The 19,061-nt window shown below is 46.1% G+C and overlaps 1 protein-coding gene across 1 annotated transcript in view; it reads left to right on the forward strand.

The window, feature by feature from the left end:
- Positions 1-19,061, forward strand: part of LOC126106689 (pinopsin-like) — a 163,604-nt gene that overhangs the window by 98,823 nt on the left and 45,720 nt on the right. The window contains exon 2 of the mRNA XM_049913066.1: positions 7,985-8,144. Coding sequence (XP_049769023.1) covers positions 7,985-8,144 — 160 coding nt within the window. The remainder of the gene's footprint in view (positions 1-7,984; positions 8,145-19,061) is intronic.

Below are 19,061 nucleotides of genomic sequence, written 5' to 3' on the forward strand. Positions count from 1 at the left end.
TTACCTGCTCTTTCTAGTAAGAATACTCTCCTAGCCTTCTTGACCGACTTTTTAACTTTCGTAACCATAGTCGTAATGAGAACATCATGAAATCCCTGTCTCAACACTGACACCGTCGATGAGGTCTGGTCTGTTCGTGGCTACCAGATCTAAAATATTTCCATTATGCGTTGGCTGTCGATTTAGCTGCTCAAGACAGTTTTCAGATAATGTTTTGAAAAGTAATTCATACGACGGCTAGTCTGTAGCACCTGTAATGAATCCATAGACATCCCAGTCTATACTAGGTAGGTTGAAGTCGCCTCCGACTAATATAGCGTGATCAGGGTACTTCTGCGATACAGAGTGTAGACTCTCTCCTTGAAGTAACCGATTTGCGGCAGTTTGTTGTGTCTCTGTGGTGCCAACAGGTGCCAGACTGCTGCAGCAGATGCAGTGCGGTGCGCCACAGCCACACGCTGAACACGGTGGACGGTCTTCCCTGTCGGTAATGCCGAGTCGCCTTCCGGAGCCCGGGTACGTTCCCGTGACCTCGACTGCCAGCAATGTTGTGCATTCCTGACAGGTCTTTCTGCAGTATCGCAGAAGCAACATCCAGCTTATCGTAGCCCAATTACAGTACCGCGTTAAAACTGCGTGAGGCGTTTATAATGGCGTCTTTGTCGCCTTGAAGGCATTATTGACTAACATCAGCTACCGTCTCCAGTCTCAGAGGTGACCAACGCTCACGACCGTCACGGCGAGTATTTCAAGCAAACCTGATTCGCGCCGTCATAGTGGCAACACTGGCGCCATTCTTGTGCGAAATATGAACAGCCATCATGTTCCACATGTAGAAAGCTTCCCGTCTCCTCTATATCTCTTCTGTTAGGCAACCTTCCCTTCTACAATAACCTATGAAACCTTTCCTCAGGATTTCTATCTCTTGCTTAATAATAACAAATGAAATCTTCCCTTTGAAATAAATTGTCATTCTCAATAATAATAAGTGCAATCTTCGCATACAAATTGAAATGCTGCTTATTAAAAGTGTTTTGCTGATTATTTCGACGAAACATTGAATGCGTCGTCGTCGTGGCCCTCAGTCGTTACCTGCGATAACCCAAAACTGTGCCTTACCTTTTTTACTATTACTGGATCGCCATCTGACTGCTACATCGAACTGCGACACGAATATACTTACTCTGGTTTACTATACTCTATTAGCTGCTGGTGGGCTGTCATAATAAGTGGCTGTATTTATTACCAGAACTGACGTTATTCTTTAATAGCAAAGCTGACGTTATTCCTTAATTAATTTGACTGACGTTACGAAATTCGTTGTCAAGCTTTTTCTTGACAACAATAAAATTTTGCAAAGTTTTATGTTTATGGTTTTTGGAATGAATTATAATCAGTAATGCAATATTGCTGGCAAAAATTAATTATATTCTGAAAACGATTCTTCAAATATTTACTGTTGGTAATGAAATGATTTTACAAACGTTCAAATGGGACTTACGTTTTACAATAATCTTACAACTAGCATTGCTCAAACAAACCTTCAGTAGTCTTGAGTTTCTCAAAAAATTAATTCAATAATATTAGTTCCTATTGTGATAATATTTAGCTGATGTCTCTGTACATCCGTTTACAACCTCTTGTAAATCATAGCTGGTGGCTGGCAGGAACACCGCTCCTCTCAACCTCTCGCTTCAGACCTGCTACAGACTCGCTTCACATCTCGCTTACTATGACTTCCTAGGAACGCTAAATTGCGGTCTTTCCCGCCAACAATGCTTTCTGGTGCAGACAATCCCTGCTACCATTACAAAATGTGTTCATACGCGGTCTCTCCCGCCCTTTTTAAAATTATATCAATGTGCGGTCTCTCCCGCCAACAATACTTTGGTACAGACATTCCCTGCTACCACAATTACTTCCAAAATGACAAATATTAATTATTCCTACTTAATCGTATTAATGTGATATAAACGTGTTTCACAAATTGTGGTTTGACAATAGAGAATAGAAATATACACGTCTTACAACAGGTAGAAACACGCTTACCAAGTTTAGTTTATGGTTTCAAATGGCTCTGAGCACTATGGGACTTAACTTCTAAGATCATCAGTCCCCTAGAACTTAGAACTACTTAAACCTAACTAACCTAAGATATCACACACATCCATGCCCGAGGCAGGATTCGAACCTGCGACCGTACCGGTCGCGTAGTTCCAGACTGTAGCGCCTAGAACCGCTCGGCTACCTCGGTCGGCTTTAGTTTATGTCGCGCAGTTCGTTGGTATTGCAATTTTCTTCCCGTCAGGGTATTTGTCAGAAATTTTCGAAAAAGTCTGTATACATACAGCGGAGATACACCACAAATGCTCCGCAAAATGTACACCGATTAAACGGAAGATTGAGACTTGGGTCGCCTGGTGGCGTTCCGACCACGCGACGTCTCAGGAAAGGTACGTGAGCGGAACAGAAGCGAAAGGGACCGTACGGGGGCAGCAAACTACTAAACCCACTGACGCGAATGACTTGGACAAAGGGCAGCATCTGGGAAACGGGCAAGTTGGTCGGCTGCCAGCGCGTAAAGCATCTAGGAAAATTTGTTGCAGGACGGTGAAACTGGAGTAGGTGGGGAAGTGCATGTCGTCCACACTCCGTCACAGAACCGCGGAGGTCGAAGGCTTGCCCGCTCTGTACTTCGGGATGGCCGGCCCTTCTGTGGCAGGATGCAGGTGTAGGCGGGCGCAAGTGGTCCGCAGCGCGCCGCCCACCGCTCAGCGGCGGACGAGCCCCCCTGTTCCCACGTTGAACCGACCACATCCTCCACTAGTACTGCAGTGGGGACAGGAATACCGAAACTGGATTGTGTATCGCGTCGTCTGGGTGAACGAATAAGGAACGCTTCTTGCTATTGGAGAATTGTGGCTGGATAAGCTATCACCTAGGCAAAAGGCCGGTCGGAATACGCGCCGCGCCACGGCCGGTGTGGGGGTAGTACTGTACTGTGGGGACGTCCACCCGGGCCTCCGTGACAGATGTGGCAGCGCAGGCAGACGCCACAACAGCAGCGGACTGCGTGAAGAGTCCTGGGGACCACGTGCGTCCCTTCGTGCTCGATACTTTCCCCGACCACGATGGCGTCTTCCACCGGTATGCGTGCCTGTAATTCCAGGCCAGAATCGTGCTGCTGCTGTTACAGGAGCCTGCCGGCGTCCTCACGTTAATGTTTCGCCACCGGATTCAAGATTCGCCTGATCTCGGACCAATCGAACACACGCTTAGCACGCTGTCAGGTGTCAGCTCGGCACCCACACGTCGCCAGTTTACGGGAACTGCGTGACCCGTGCGCACGCACACGCCTGGTGCGGCACGCCTCCACTAACGCACGGACGTCTGTTCGAATCGGCGCCATTCAGAACAGGTGCTGCACTGCGTTCCACACACAGGCGGCCGTAACGTACAGTCTCGCCGTTCTACACGGTGTATCACTGCTGCAGAATCTCTTCCAGTCCATAATCCACTTTTCCCTTCACACGTAACTAATAGCAAAAATACTCTTTGATTACTTTATTTTAAGGTAAAACTTATATCAATACCTCATCCCATTTCGTAATGCCACAGCTTTAAGTAGTGTCTACGTAGCACTCCGTCTTCAGACCACAAGTGGCCCATCGGGACTATCCGACCGCCGTGTCTTCCTCAGCTGAGGATGCGTATAGGAGGGGCGTGTGGTCAGCACACCGCTCTCCCGGTCGTTATGATGGTCTTCTTGACCGGAGCCGCTACTATTCGGTCGAGTAGCTCCTCAATTGGTACCACGAGGCTGAGTGCACCCCGAAAAATGGCAACAGCGCAAGGCGGGCCTGACGGTTTCCCAACCAAGTGCCGGCCACGCCCCACAGCGCTTAACGTCGGTGATCTGACGGGAGCCGGTGTTTCCACTGCTGCAACGCCGTTGCCAGCGTCTACGTAGGCTTCCTTCCAATTATTTCATTTTCGTATGTCCTGGCTGACTGCTCTCGATCTGATGGAGCTGCAATTTTGCGTAAAAATCCGTTTCAGATGTGGCGAGCGGGCTTTGCTTTTAGCCGCAGCCGTCAACTGTGAGGCGGATGATTGAGCTGTGCCAGTTGCGCACTTCATCATGTTGACTGATCCTTCCGCCAATGTTCAGGCAGCACGGTTTCGTATTTATCGACAAATGTTCCTTAGTACTTATCTTACCCTGATGTTAATTTTTTCCGCTTACAAAGCCATCGCGAGGCTACAATTGCCGTATGGTATTGCTGTTCCTGTGTTTTAGACTGCATCGCATTTCTGAAGATCACAGGCACTGCAATATCGTATTTATACACTAACACCAAGCAAGACACTTTTCAATTAAAATGTCATCCCTGTACGGGAACATATGTAACTGATGTACGAGCGCAGGTCGTAGGCGAATGGAAGTTTGGGTGTGGCCGTGCACCGTGCTCGAATAGCCTAATTGCGAGCCGCCGCTCGCGAAAACTGCCAAATCTGGTTTCGAGTTCCCGTCTGGCACAAATTTTCGTTATCATTCCATTGTACAGCTGATCTTTGGAAATATTCACTACTGCGCATACATTTCGTGTAATCATTCTACTGCTTCCGTTGATAAAATGCTACCAAAATGTTATGCGTATGGTGTCAGAGTGTCAGACACATCTGATATGCCAACAATAAAGCAACCATCTCTCGGTTTCTCTCGTTATCGGTACATAATCTCATACACCATCACTTTTTGAGTAACTCATAATCTCCGGCTAAAGTTTTTCGAGCGCAAAAACGTGCGACACAAATTACCTGTGGTGTCAGTTTATGGAACTACATCTGCATCTATACTCGACCAGCAACCGTGCAGTGTGTGATGGAGAGTACTTTGTGGACTGGGGATACTTACTACTGCTTACCGATATATTTTTTCCTTCACGAAATTTGTTATAATGAAGACCTCTGTCTTTCAAGCCAAGAGATAAGTTCATAGTATCAGTATTAGAAATAAGAGTAATACTCAAAAAGATTTAAAGACACTTCCTTTGATCCATTAATCACGAAAACTGGTTTTCAGTAACTTTTCGAAAATCAGAAAATCTGTCCCCTTTATATAAACCTCAAGAGGAACCTGAGTGATTAATTGGTGGCCATCTCGTTCTCCTCCATAGACGAATTTGTTAATATAACAAGCTGATGTGTGTATATTAATAATATCAAATAACTTGAGTGTTTGGTAAAATTTGTCTTCCACACACCTACAGTGCAGTAATGTGATCAATGTAGATAAGTGTCTTAAACTGATTTTCTTTTTTTTTTAACTGTGGCTACAGTAGACCAATAATTGCATCATATTGTGTCATGTATCTCACACTCAGTGTATATACATTTACATGTTTGTAACAGAAGTGTGGTGTTAAATCTTAAACGAAAATATGTTTTCAAATACTTATTTCGCATATGTTACGTCATTTCATTAGGACGTGTGCTGGGAATTCTCTCTCTCTCTCTCTCTCTCTCTCTCTCTCTCTCTCTCTCCATCCCTCCCTCCATTCCACCCCCCTGTCCCCCTTTCTCTCTCCTCCATCTTTTTTTCTTTTCATACATATTACGTATTCTTGCTATATGACATATCCTACACACTTCCGGATCTCTGTTTATTTCTGAAAGATAAAGCGTACTTAGCGTATTTTAAAACTACTTGTCACTGAAGTTGCCTCCCATGCTTACAAATGTCAGTATATATGTACATGTTTTGACTGCTGGCATAGCGTTCCGCTCTGACCATTTATTTTTGAGTCAATTGAAAGCAATGTTCACTTGTGAACCGTCAGGTTGATTACGATTTGTGCAAAGTGATGGTTGATAGAAACTGCGCCAATACAGACCACGAATTACAGAGCAACATATTCGATCACAGGCAAGAAAGCACTTATGTTCGTCGTCACGTGACCACCTTTCCAAGTTTCCAAGACACTTGCACTCTTTACGTACGGTCTAGTGATGATGGCAGGTAAACTACCGCTTCCTGAAGTTTTTGCAAACTGCCATTACAAGGCGTACGCGCGAATGTATCTCTCACTTTCCTTTGTGCTGATTTGCCGAGGATCGCACGACACTCGAATCCGACAGCTGGTGTTCACGTGTCGGCACTGGTTTGTTTTCAGTACTACACGAGTTGCATGGGTTGCGCACGCCGGTGTAGTTAGAGTAACAGAGTGCATTTCTGGGAGCAACAACCATGTTACTATGTACTTGTAGCCGGCCAGGGTGGCCGAGCGGTTCTAGGCGCTACAGTCTCGAACCGTGCGACCGCTACGGTCGCAGGTTCGAATCCTGCTTCGGGCATGGATCTGTGTGATGTCCTTAGGTTAGTTAGGTTTAAGTAGTTCTAAGTTATAGGGGACTGATGACCTCAGAAGTTAAGTCCCATAGTGCTCAGAGCCATTTGAACCATATGTACTTGTAGGAACTATATTTGCCGGCCGTAGTGGCCGTGCGTTTCTAGGCGCTACAGTGTGGAACCGAGCGACCGCTGCGGTCGCAGGTTCAAATCCTGCGTCGGGCATTGATGTGTGTGATGTCCTTAGGTCAGTTAGCCGGCCGAAGTGGCCGTGCGGTTAAAGGCGCTGCAGTCTGGAACCGCAAGACCGCTACGGTCGCAGGTCCGAATCCTGCCTCGGGCATGGATGTTTGTGATGTCCTTAGGTTAGTTAGGTTTAACTAGTTCTAAGTTATAGGGGACTAATGACCTCAGCAGTTGAGTCCCATAGTGCTCAGAGCCATTTGAACCATTTGAACCTTAGGTTAGTTAGGTTTAATTAGTTCTAAGTTCTAGGAGACTGATGACCTCAAAAGTTAAGTCGCATAGTGCTCAGAGCCATTTAGGAACTATATTTAATGGCTGAGAATGATGTTTCCCTAAGTTTCTTGATCCTGATTTTCACATTCGGATAGAGGAACAGGGCGAGTGCATGAGTGCAGCTTTATTGCTTTTGAGCTGGACAGTTAGTTTAACGTCATAGTTTTAACGTCAGAGTCCCACACGGGAAATTAACTACTGTTAGAAAACACACTTGAGATCATACTGAGTGACCTATCGATGTTTTGTCAGCACTCGAATACACCGTAATTTACACTATTTAAATTCAGATGAACGTCACCGCTGTGTTAGCGTCTCCTTTGTTCTGCTCCACACTTCGGCCAGTAGATACCATACCACGTGATTTCGGTGCCCCAGTAATAAGTCAGACCAGTACTTTACAATAGGCACAGTCTTGGCAAATAGGCAGACAGCTCCCGAGGATAAAGGTAGCGAATATCTTTGGAAGTCCAAGTTTTTGACGTAAACACAGAAAATTGGGACAAATTAGCCTGAGTCAACCTAATCTGTTACGTCACAGTCCTCAGCTGGACGCAGTGGTCGTCTGCTGCCACTGCAGTCACCGAATTTGCTGACGGCTCGTCACAGCGGGAGGTAGATCAGTTGTAGGTGGAACAAACAGTCGATCGTCTTTGTACTGTGACGAACAGTCGCTCAGTTACGCGAGCAGCTCCGATTACTTCTGCCGCGTCGTGTCGTGTATGTGAGTACATATGAGAAATGTTTGTCGCAACAGATTTCTTTAAATCTGTTATTAAGGTATGGGCAAATACAAAACAGGCTTGTATAGCCTAACAGCCAAACGCTGCCTTTTTAAGGCAACGAATAGAATATCACAATATCGCAGTTATCTTAGTACGTATTATCGTGGGGTGTATAATATTTCGGGACAGGGAGAAACGTATCCGGTCATGTTTTCCTTTCGGAGAAGGCGCCAGTTACTGTCGAGCCGAGCAGCTGACGTCTGGGAAAACGTGCTCCGTTAAGCGACGCGCTGGCCGCCTGCCCCCTTGAGTCTGCAGCAGCCGCGCTGTAACTCGCCGGTGCGCCGCTGCCCGCAGTGTCTGAGGCGCCCCGCCCCGTGTGTTGCAGCTGTGGACGCCGCTGAACGTGATCCTGTTCAACCTGGTGTGCTCCGACTTCAGCGTGGCGCTGCTGGGCAACCCGCTGACGCTGGCCGCGGCCGTGGCGCACCGCTGGATCTTCGGCAGGACGATGTGCGTCGTCTACGGCTTCTTCATGTCCCTGCTGGGTACGTACCGCCTCGCCCACCGCGCTCTCAGTGTCGCTCCCTCCTCCTGCTGCTCACCTGGCTGTGTACCACACTGAAACGTCCCCTTAGAAAAATTTATGAATTACTGTGCCGATAAAACTCTTACGCTATTTGATTTTCAAACAGCTGAGCAAAACTGAACGTACTCAGACATTTCGCTCTTTACCTATTCTGATCAACACTAAAGTGACACACAATATTTTTAGCGTAACGCAATCTCACTTTCAATAATCCCTACAAAAGAATGGTCCTGACTAACATTAACCTATACCGTTCACAAATCACTTACCTCACAAAAATCTTCGCTACTCGAACTACTGCAATACGGCGAGCGCCACTACTGCCAGCTAAACAAAAGATTCAAACTACTGAAGGCACTAACTACTGATAGGCATACTTAGCAAATGAAAGATTTTGATAGAGAACAAACAATGTATTTACCTTAATAGTGTTCAAAAGTCATAATATATATAGCAGTTCATGACATCCAGTCTTACAAATTTACTGTCTCTGATGGACACACGTTCAGATCATCCGCTCTCAAAACTCCGCCATCTCACTCCCCACATCCACCACCTCTGGCGGCTCACCTCCAACTGCGCAACGCTACGCACTGTTCACATTCAGCTGCCCAACACTAGAATAGCAAACAACAATGCAAACCACCCACAGACTGCACACAGCACAGCCAGTGATTTTCATACAGAGCGCTACATGGCGTTACCAACATAAAAACCTAAACAGCCTACTTACAACATGACAACGTGCAGCGTCTACAGCTGCCCCGGTCACTTCTGGGTGTATACATTACGTCTGTGTGCATCGCCTGTGGCTTGTTCATGTCCCTGCTATGTAGCACCTAAGCTTCTCTGTGCTCGTCTTCTATACGAACCGTCTGACTCTGGGCATGATCAGTGTCTTCATGTCTCTAGTTGGTTGTCTACCACAGGTGTTGGGTGTACTTCCCGGGCACACTATCCCTGTGAAAAGGAGCGTGATGCCCAGTCTGGATTCTCTTGAGGAATAGTTCATTTGTGGTCAGTGCGAAGCTGTAGAGTACTACACTGAAGATGTCTTTCGAAACCCTCTTCTTCCTCTAGCGTGGGTAGAATGGGTGGTTGACCTTAATCCACAGCTGGGTGAAGGTCTTTCCTGGACCTTCTGCGTGCGATAGAGTTTTCGCCAAAGCACATCCAAATTGCTACACCATGTCTTCTAGTGTCATCGACAGACTTTGCTTTCGATTTCGAGGCCGCTTACTCTAGCAATCTCAAGAGCGCTACGGAGAAGAAGTTCAACAAATTGTACTGTCAGACGGTGCGAGAGAGAGGCGCTGAGTGTCTGCGCTGAAATTCCGACAGCGTACGTCCTGTGAACGGTCGGAGAGCTCAGCCCACTGTTCCCGCTGACACAAACCTCGCGAAATGGACACGGCGGGGAGCTCTTCCCGTTCACTACACACCACTCAAAAAGGAAAGGTGTTAAATCGTGGTGACATCAGAAGCATCCTCGCCACACTGGTTGTGGAGTACGCATGTAGATGTAGGCCAGTGATTTTAGGCCCTTCAACAGAAAGTAAAGTGGGTCGGTATACACTGAGACGTCCGCGGACGGCAGTCTGCGCTGGACTGAGGTGGTGTGTGGCCCTCCACCACCAGTGGAGGTTAGGGGGTGGGAGTGTCTCTACGGCGGGAGCTCTTCCATCTCCACTTGGTCTGCAGATGACTTCTCGCAGACGAGGTGGTGCTCAAGATGGCTTTACTAGCGAGGTCAGCGTGCCAACAGAATTTTTACAAACAGTTTGCAGCGATAGGTTCGACGAGCTGCTTTACCAGCCCACCAATTACTGTAATAGCTGTATCCACTGGTAGTCCTAATACCTTACCCTCGCGAACATGGGTTGTAATAATCCGGTTTAGGTTCGACGAGCAGCTTTACCAGCCCACCAATTACTGTAATAGTTGTATCCACAGGTAGCCCCGATACCTTACCCTTGGCAACATGGGTTGTAAAAATGCAGTTTAGGTTCGACAAGCTGCTTTACCAGCCCACCAATTACTGTAATAGTTGTATCCACCGGTAGTCCCAATACCTTACCCATGGGAACATGAGTTGTAATAATTTGGTTTAGGTTCGACGAGCTGCTTTACTAGCCCACCAATTACTGTAATAGTTGTATCCACCGGTAGCCCCAATACCTTCCCCTTGCGAACATGGTCTGTAATAAACCGGTTTAGGTTTGACAAGCTGCTTTACCAGCCCACCAATTACTGTAATAGTTGTATCCACAGGTAGTCCCAATACCTTACCCATACGAACATGAGTTGTAATAATCAGGCTTAGGATCGACGATCTGCTTTACCAGCCCACTAATTACTGTAATAGTTGTATCCACAGGTAGTCCCAATACCTTACCCATAGGAACATGAGTTGTAATAATCAGGTTTAGGTTCGACGATCTGCTTTACCAGCCCACCAATTATTGTAATAGTTGTACCCTCGGGTAGCCCCAATGCCTTACCCTTGGCAACACGGGTTGTAATAATCCCGTTTAGACTATAACAAAGAAGTGGTGGGGAATGACTTGGTTAGCCACTAAAGTAATGTTGCCAAAATTACGGCTATGATGGTTTTCACTAACGAGGCGTGTAGCCCTCTCATCGTCAGTAATACTCGCACGCTAACTGATTAAAAGCAAGGGCACACCTGTTAGTTGCGGGGCTTGTGCGTGGCGTCAGGTCTACTGGGCACACTTTCAGCGAGGTATGTGGAGCAACGGCAGCCCAGTCTTCTTCAGTAGCCGAGACCAAACAAGTTAGTGATGTTGGACGCTCGAATCTGGAGCGAAGTCGAAGTCTTCCCAAAGGTGTTGCATTCTGTCCAGGTCTGGACTGGGCACGCCAGTCCACTTCAAGATCGTTGTTGTCCGCAAAACACTGGCTCACAGACAGGGCACAGGGCGCTTTGTCGTGCCGATACAAACAATCATCCTCGCCGAACTCTCCCTCTACACCACGCAGTACACAGGGCTGCAAAACGTGTTCACGTTCTGCAGCGTTTAGCGGTTTCTCGAGCGCAATACGGGAATCACACCCCAACCGTGAGAAAGACCTCCCTCCACGCAGTAACACCACCTCCTCATTGCTGCACGTCCTCCACGCATTCGCCAAAACCAAACGCCACTCAGAGTCACTGGCTGTCAGTGATCCACTGTCCGCTGGCGTCGCGCCCCTCAGCAGCGGCTGCAGACACACGACTGCTCCACCGTCGTACATCGTTCTTTTTAATTCCCGACACACAGTCATTGTACTGTCTGGACTGCTGGTAGCAGTTTGCAACTCGTGACTGAGTCTTTCCGTAGATTTTACGCGACTTTTTTTCTGCAATGCACGAAGGTACCTCTTGGGCATTATGTGAAGTGTTCCTTCCCGTGACGGTTTCACAGTCTCAGCACCAGCAGTCCACTGGGGTGGCTTCAGAAGCGTTCAAATTTCCCTGATGGATCTGCTGCTCACGTGACATCCTGCGACTAGTCCACATTCGAAATCACTGAGTTCACCTTACCGACGCTTTCTGTTGTCTGCCTCGTTTTGTACTGCCGGTTTCGCCTCTCGTTACATGTGTGAGCGTGAGGTTGATCTGCTATTCCGTTATTCTGCGCAACGGATTAATCTGAGATGTACCCTTTACCCTGTGGCTCCTGCAAGATGCAATTTCTACCCCCACACTACTACAGAAGTCAGGCAGAGGCTCCTAACGTTCTAAAGAGAAATGCCTGAAAAACTTTCACCAATAAATATCTTCTGGAGTCGTCCGCTGTAAGGAAATGACACAAAAATTAACAAAATTTCTTACGTAACTAGTGGGATACTTGGGTACTGGAGTAGTGCTATTTAGTGCAAGAAAAACATGAAACTAACGAAAGTTATTATTTATTTTGCAAAAATTCTGAGAAATCACAAAGGCACTTTTAGTTATGAATTGAACAAGTTATATCCTGGTTCTTTTTGAATATGAACTTACCTCACAATGATAGGATTCACTAATGAGACTTCTATACAAAGTTTAAGATTGTTGTTGACTTGGCAGAATGGCTGAGAGGCGCGCCTACTCAACTTGAATAATTATCCTTTAGAATGTTGCTAGGTACAGTCGAGGCTGTCACGTGTGAAATGCAGTGAAGTGTACTGTTGTGGAGGAAATATGGGGCTCGCAATAGCTGTAGCGCACAATACCGTAAGCTGCGATGACTGCTGTCTGCGCCGCTCGCTGCTGACAAATAAGATAACTCTCGTTTTATCTGGATTGGCCTTCGCCAATCAAACTCTCCCTATGCCTCGATAAAGTCAAGGATTCCTATTCGCCCCTAGTCTAACTATTGGCGTGGTACACCGGTCAGATAACCAGTCCACCGCGATGCCACTCAGAAATTCGCTCGCAGGCGTTTAACTATAACTCTGTCTGTTCACACCGCACAATAAGTGTATCGGCCAGCACAGTGAACAACACTTAATCACAAGGACTCAATATAGAGAGTCGCACTTCGATTCGCTCTCGACACAGGTGCTCTCCCAGTGAAGTACTGAGGAGAGACTTGTACCTCGCTCCAAGAGCGACAACGGAACGGCGCCTCTCCACGCCAGACGTGAAGGGGTATATCTTTCGGTCTCTTACATTACTCCTTCAGCTCAAGACGTCAGAAATATTGTCTGCCAATCAGCATTGCTCTTCTAAAACGGGAGAATGACGTTTCGTTTAAGACGACCAATCCGGAAATCTGTAGCATCGGCGTTTGGCGTTTGCTGTCTCCCTGTGAAAATCTCTGAAACTGCGTGCTATGTGTAAAGAATGCGTAGGCTGGCCGCTCCCACACAATGTAGCGGAATTTGCTTTTAAGCCGAACACGGGGTCGTTCCTCCTCTCCCTCGGGCGAACGCTGTCCGCTCCACGGGCGGCCACCGACCGACGTAGATGGGTTGGGAACGGCCTCCTGGCGTGCAGTTGCCTCTCTCGAACTAAAAGCTCCTGTGACCGCCGTGTCTGGAATGTATGTGTGTACGCCAGCCTCGAGTATTTCATCCACGGTGCGCACTTGCGATTTATTAGTTCAAATGGTTCAAATGGCTCTGAGCACTATGGGACTCAATTGCTGAGGTCATTAGTCCCCTAGAACTTAGAACTACTTAAACCTAACTAACCTAAGGACATCACACACATCCATGCCTGAGGCAGGATTCGAACCTGCGACCGTAGCGGTCTCGCGGTTCCAGACTGCAGCGCCAGAACCGCGCGGCCACTTCGGCCGGCTGCGATTTATTAGTTATTTGCATATCGTTTACATGAATTGATACAACATTGACTTCATCTTATCGAGTTTGGGTTCGAATGAAGCGTCTTGATGTGCGGAATATGATTGTGAGGGCGGAATATGTAAGCAATGAAGGTCAGGAGACCACGACGTCTTACACATGTAGTGGTCAATTCCTCATTGGTGCGTGTCTCCGAATACTTCTCAGAAACTTGGGTATATAAGGGTTTGGTAAGTAAAGACACCAGACTGCAACGGCGCACGGACGGCGTTTGCCTCGGGTATCCACCTTCCGAGGCGCGCCTCAGTGAAATGGCTGTCACTGGTGCTTATGGAAGTTCGTGTTAGCAGTGTTGACACAGCCAACGGCCTCGCCGCAATGTTGACACGGGTTCCCGTCAGATCACCGAAGTTGAGCGCTGTCGGGCTGGGCTAGCCCTTCGACGGGTGGCCATCCGGTCTGCCAAGCTCTGTTGGCAGGCGGGGTGCACTCAGCGCTTGTGGGGCAAACTGAGGAGCTGCTTGACTGAGAAGTAGCTGCTCCGGTCTCGTAAACTGACATACGGCCGGTGTTCTGACCACGTGCCCCTCCATCTTCGCATGCAGTTATAACACTCCTGTCTGCTACTACTGTACCATAACCTCAATGCTAGAAACAGGTTGTGACATAAAACTATTTTGTAAAAGCAACTATGGCACAAAGCAACAGAGCAGTGTTACCCTCTGAGAGGAATTTTGTTAAGTTGACCGTGTTGTTCCTAACGGAGGTGGCTTATCGGAAATGAAAGTCAGAATTTCGTTAATATTGGAATGGTGACAAACAAAATTTTGCCTAGCTATACTGTTTATAGAATAAGGGAAACGGTCGCCAGCCTAATTAGGCAAGAGAAAGATTAACGTTCTCGTTTATGAAAGTAGGTATAAGTAACTATAATGGACAAACACAACCTAGACTTAGCCACACGCGAGTGCAATGAACTCTGACACACATATGTTTTAAGATTGAAGCTAACAACTGGAGCAGCACAAACTATTTGCAAAATTATAACATGTACCGAAACACACTATTACTTTCAGAGCTTACACAAAGTGAATGGTCTTTATAACATTAATATTAATATGCACTTCTAATACACAAGAGAGACAAACACTTAGCAAACATGAGAAAGTAACGTTTCACAACTGCAGCTTCCTCACTTTTACTACAGCGAAACACAATGTTGACAAAATTGCAAGAAACTGACTCACCTTTTAGAATTTACTACAGACAATAATGTGATCATTTGCCTTATAAGCCTCAGTCTTAAGAACTTTTAATATTGAAGTTAGCAACAGCACTTTAAATAGCAGTTTTAATAGGAAAATTATTTTGAAAAATAATATTTACTTTAACTCACTCTATTGCCACATTAACTTTAACTTTCTTTTTACTAAGTTCAAGAGGTATTAATTAGCAAAACTCTGGTCATAAATGTTCTTTCAGTAGTGACACTCGGTAATTACTTTAGTTCAAACGGAAAGGAACCTGAGAGGTGTTATGATGAGGAGAAAATCAAGGTAGGTACATAAATTCAGATACAAATTACCTTATATTTCAGCACATTAGCACATCTATTAAGCTGATCCTTCACTGTACATCATTAAAGTATTACGTTGCAATGATTGCGCAATGTGGTGGCAACTGCTTGTTGGTAGGTGGAATTGTAGGCAGAATTGCTGGACTCTGTCATTTCTTGGTGGCGATGATATATACAAACTCCAGAATAGTTCCAGCTATTTATCCATCCATCCGAGGCATTGTAAAGCGGCAGGAAAAGCCTCCCTCGGAACCATCACAATATGCATCGGTTACTTGGCAGTCCCCGACTCGTAGCTCGTCTCCGACTGCTGGCTCGTCCCCGACTGACTATCAGTTCCACCTTTTCCACCTAGGCCAACCACAATTTGCGCGCGCTACGCAGTTCCGTTCTCGAGGGGAACCACTACACCATTTACATACAAACTAACTAAGAACCCTAAGTGAGGATCAGCAATTTACATAACAGCAACCAAATACATTAAATAAAACAAAACATTTACACATATTGACACTTCTACAAAAAATTATTCACACAAAATTACAATTATATACAGTAAGTTTTGTTCCCTCCAAATGGGACAAAGAATTTTAAATTACAGATACACTACTTTGCATAGAATCAAATCACGACATCAAAGGTTTGACAAAGAAAAGAGTATACAATTTTGTGTTATCTGTTCAATCAAAAACATTTACAGGAGCTTAACGATGTAATATTAAATGAAACAAAAGCAAAATAAATCAGTAGAGCATAAGAGCTGTGGTGTTACACAGTGACGCTTGTGGTCTGAGGATGACACGGCGGCCGGTCGGTGCCGTTGAGCCTTACAAGCTCTGTTCGGACGGAGCTCAGATCTAGTTTTAGTGCTGACAGTGGGACAAGGATTTAACGTTACCTACAATACAGCTACATTTGTTACTCATTGTTGTTGTTGTTGTCTTCAGTCCTGAGACTGGTTTGATGCAGCTCTCCATGCTACTCTATCCTGTGCAAGCTTCTTCATCTCCCAGTACCTACTGCAACCTACATCCTTCTGAATCTGCTTAGTGTATTCATCTCTTGGTCTCCCCCTACGATTTTTACCCTCCACGCTGCCCTCCAATACTAAATTGGTGATCCCTTGATGCCTCAGAACATGTCCTACCAACCGATCCCTTCTTCTGGTCAAGTTGTGCCACAAACTTGTCTTCTCCCCAATCCTATTCAATACTTCCTCATTAGTTATGTGATCTACCCATCTAATCTTCAGCATTCTTCTGTAGCACCACATTTCAAAAGCTTCTATTCCCTTCTTTTCCAAGCTATTTATCGTCCATGTTTCACTTCCATACATGGCTACACTTCATACAAATACTTTCAGAAATGACTTCCTGACACTTAAATGTATACTCGATGTTAACAAATTTCTCTTCTTCAGAAACGCTTTCCTTGCCATTGCCAGTCTACATTTTATATCCTCTCTACTTCGACCATCATCAGTTATTTTGCTCCCCAAATAGCAAAACTCCTTTACTACTTTAAGTGTCTCATTTCCTAATCTAATACCCTCAGCATCACCCGACTTAATTCGACTACATTCCATTATCCTCGTTTTGCTTTTGTTGATGTTCATCTTATATCCTACCTTCAAGACACCATCCATTCCGCTCAACTGCTCTTCCAAGTCCTTTGCTGTCTCTGACAGAATTACAATGTCATCGGCGAACCTCAAAGTTTTTATTTCTTCTCCATGGATTTTAATACCTACTCCAAATTTTCTTTTGTTTCCTTTACTGCTTGCTCAATATACAGATTGAATAACACTGGGGAGAGGCTACAACCCTGTCTCACTCCCTTCCCAACCGCTGCTTCCCTTTCATGCCCCTCGACTCTTATAACTGCCATCTGGTTTCTGTACAAATTGTAAATAGCCTTTCGCTCCCTGTATTTTACCCCTCATTACTAAATTAAAATTATGATTTAGAACCTAAAACCGAACAATATAATTATTGCAGTGCGTTATATTAGACTGTTCCCACAAACGGCAGATGGAGCTGAGCTTTTCATTATACTCTTCTGCTCACTTGCATCATCTGCACTGGGTACCTTACAGGGAATGGAACTCCAACACGCAGACAGAAGGTCTTAAACAGGTGTGAAAGCCAAGCAGCATCAAACAGACACTGACGGAAAAAAGTCGCAGCACCGAGGAAGAGTTGGTAGGCATGCTTCTTCGTCTGAAAAATGACCCCTCTTCAAATTTCACGCCAGTGGCTCACGAGTGGCGCCAGTAGCACCACTATGACGATGCAAATCAGATCTGCTTCAAACACGCGCTGCAGCGGGCGTGGTCTTTAGTTACCTATGAGACTGGACGTAGTGAGTTGATGTTAGTCAAGAATACGTTTATGGTGAAAAAGACGCCATTATCCACACGTCACTGACTTTGTGTTAGGTCGTGTAATTGCGCCACGAGAAGCTGTACGTCCTTTCTGTGACACTGCATGAAGACCTGAAAGGAATGCAGCCACTGTAGGTGATTGCTGGCAGCGGTGCTCACGAGAATGTACGGTCGCAAGAAGACGGAGATCTGGGCGCCCACGTGCCACTACAGAGAGGAAAGACCATCGCGTCCGGCGTTTTGCTCTGGCTCCAGCAGGCGGCACCACACTGACACAACGAGCTGTTACAGGTCGGTTACTTGGAGGACAGCTTCCGTCCAGACGCCCTGCAACGTGCTGACCACGCACCTCAAACTACCACCATTTGTGGCTCCAGCGATGTCAAGCGAGAGCTCACTCGATGCCAGGGTGGAGGTCTGTTCTACATCTACATCTACATCTACATTTATACTCCGCAAGCCACCCAACGGTGTGTGGCGGAGGGCACTTTCCGTGCCACTGTCATTACCTCCCTTTTCTGTTCCAGTCGCGTATGGTTCGCGGGAGAACCACTGCCGGACAGATTCCGTGCGCGCTCGAATCTCTCTAATTTTACACTCGTGATCTCCTCGGGAGGTATAAGTAGGGGGAAGCAATATATTCGATACCTCATCCAGAAGCGCACCCTCTCGAAACCTGGAGAGCAAGCTACACCGCGATGCAGAGCGCCTCTCTTGCAGAGTGTGCCACTTGAGTTTGCTAAACATCTCCGTAACACTACCACGGTTACCAAATAACCCTGTGACGAAACGCGCCACTCTTATTTGGATCTTCTCTATCTCCTCCGTCAACCCGATCTGGTATTGATCCCACACTGATGAGCAATACTCAAGTATATGTCGAACGAATGTTTTGTAAGCCACCTCCTTTGTTGATGGACTACATTCTCTAAGGACTCTCCTAATGAATCTCAAACTGGCACCCGCCTTACCAATAATCAATTTTATGTGATCATTCCGCTTCAAATCGTTCCACACGCATACTCCCAGATATTTTACAGAAGTAACTGCTACCAGTGTTTGTTCCGCTATCATATAATCATACAATAAAGGATCCTTCTTTCTATGTATTCGCAATACATTACATTTCTCTGTGTTAAGGGTCAGTTGCCACTCCATGCACCAAGTGCCTATCCGCTGCAGATCTTCCTGCATTTCGCTACAATTTTCTAATGCTGCAACTTCTCTGTATACTACAGCATCATCCGCGAAAAGCTGCATGGAACTTCCGACAGTATCTACTAGGTCATATATATATATATATATATTGTGAAAAGCAATGGTTCCATAACACTCCCCTGTGGCACGCCAGAGGTTACTTTAACGTCTGTAGGCGTCTCTCCATTGATAACAACATGCCGTGTTCTGTTTGCTAAAAACTCTTCAATCCAGCCACACAGCTGGTCTGATATTCCGTAGGCTCTTACTTTGTTTATCAGGCGACAGTGCGGAACTCTATCGAACGCCTTCCGGAAGTCAAGGAAAATAGCAATTACCTGGGAGCCTGTATCTAATATTTTCTGGGTCTCATGAACAAATAAAGCGAGTTGGGTCTCACACGATCGCTGTTTCCGGAATCCATGTTGATT

Source organism: Schistocerca cancellata, chromosome 10, assembly GCF_023864275.1.
Source record: "Schistocerca cancellata isolate TAMUIC-IGC-003103 chromosome 10, iqSchCanc2.1, whole genome shotgun sequence".
NCBI lineage: Eukaryota > Metazoa > Arthropoda > Insecta > Orthoptera > Acrididae > Schistocerca > Schistocerca cancellata.